The sequence below is a fragment of the Apis dorsata genome, unplaced genomic scaffold, assembly GCF_000469605.1.
Source record: "Apis dorsata unplaced genomic scaffold, Apis dorsata 1.3 scaffold_174, whole genome shotgun sequence".
Taxonomy (NCBI): domain Eukaryota; kingdom Metazoa; phylum Arthropoda; class Insecta; order Hymenoptera; family Apidae; genus Apis; species Apis dorsata.
In genome coordinates this window covers 125,829-127,174 of record NW_006263462.1, presented here as the reverse complement: position 1 = coordinate 127,174, position 1,346 = coordinate 125,829, and the positions used below count along the sequence as shown (strand labels likewise).

At 25.7% G+C, this 1,346-nt stretch overlaps 1 protein-coding gene across 1 annotated transcript in view; it reads left to right on the top strand.

Annotated features, from left to right (window-relative positions):
- The window catches only part of LOC102677057, a 122,263-nt gene that overhangs the window by 746 nt on the left and 120,171 nt on the right, over positions 1 to 1,346 (top strand). The window contains exon 2 of the mRNA XM_031509798.1: positions 155 to 352. Coding sequence (XP_031365658.1) covers positions 155 to 352 — 198 coding nt within the window. The remainder of the gene's footprint in view (positions 1 to 154; positions 353 to 1,346) is intronic.

Genomic DNA, 1,346 nt, shown 5'->3' with positions numbered 1-1,346 from the left:
ATATATATATATATATATACATACATACAATAACGTTATTTTATAAAATAATTTCATTCATAGAAATATATATATAAATTATTTCATAAAAAAATAGTATATAATTTTATCATATAATTTTAATATCCATGATTTATTTATCTTTTCATTGCAGGATGTTTTAACCAAAAGAATTAAGTTTCCTAACCAAATTTTAATTCGAGAAGTAAAAGATATGATAGAAATGACCTGTATGCAACAATTGATAGATCGACAAACACAGTTTGGCTATACGCGCAAATTAGATCTATCAGAATGCATCTTTGTGTTCAAGAGTTCACAATCGGATTACGAGGAACCATCGGATGAGGAGGTAAGTTAAGTTTTCTCTACTTACTTTCAGTAGCGATTTTTAAGGAATTTTTAAAATATCTATTGTCATAAATATTTTTGTAATTATTTTGTAGAGCTATAGTCCATAGCTAATAAGTCCATAATATCGAAAAATATTAGAGATTCAGAAATTTATTTTACATTATTAACTTTAAAAGTAAACAAAAAAAAATCGCATTATTTATTTCAATAATTTCAAAGATCAAATGATATTTTTATTAGTTTTAATATCTTCTATTTAATTTAATAAATACAAAATATTGATTACATATTATATTTATATTTCAATGATTGATTTTTTATTATTTTATCGTTTTGTTTAATTAAGTAATGAATATAAAAATATTATATTTAATAATTCAGTAAACGATAACAATGAATCTTATCATTACCGTTGATTAGTGCGTATCGAGTTTTTTTACGATAAAAACATGTTTATGCAATAATTGCATCCCTTTTATGAGACATTCTCACGATGTTAGTCTACGATCCGCTTACTTTCACCGTATAACGAAATCCACATTCCCTTCTCGTAGGAACCGTTCACGCGAATGCTGTGATTAAAAATTACAACATTGAAAGGCAAGCGAAAGGGAGAGGCCACATGATGGCATACGTAGATCTTTTAGTTGCGTAGCATATTAATGGCGAATCCAGCATTCCTCTTAGGTCATCGTAGAATTTTTTTCTTTTTTATTTTTGTTCACGTTAAGTAATTTTATGACATGTCAGTTACGATAGTTAATAACTCAACAACAGTTTACAGCAAAATACGTATACGTGTAGTTAGCATTTCGAAAACTTTCAATTATATGAATATGTAGTGAAAAAAATTTATGATTCCATTTAAAAATTTAAATCTTGCGACTTAATCGCAAGATTTTCAAATATCATTCCAAGATAATTATCATCAATCGATATCATACAACTTCTTTTATCTCGAATATTTTTTTTTTACTATAAAGTAATTTCGA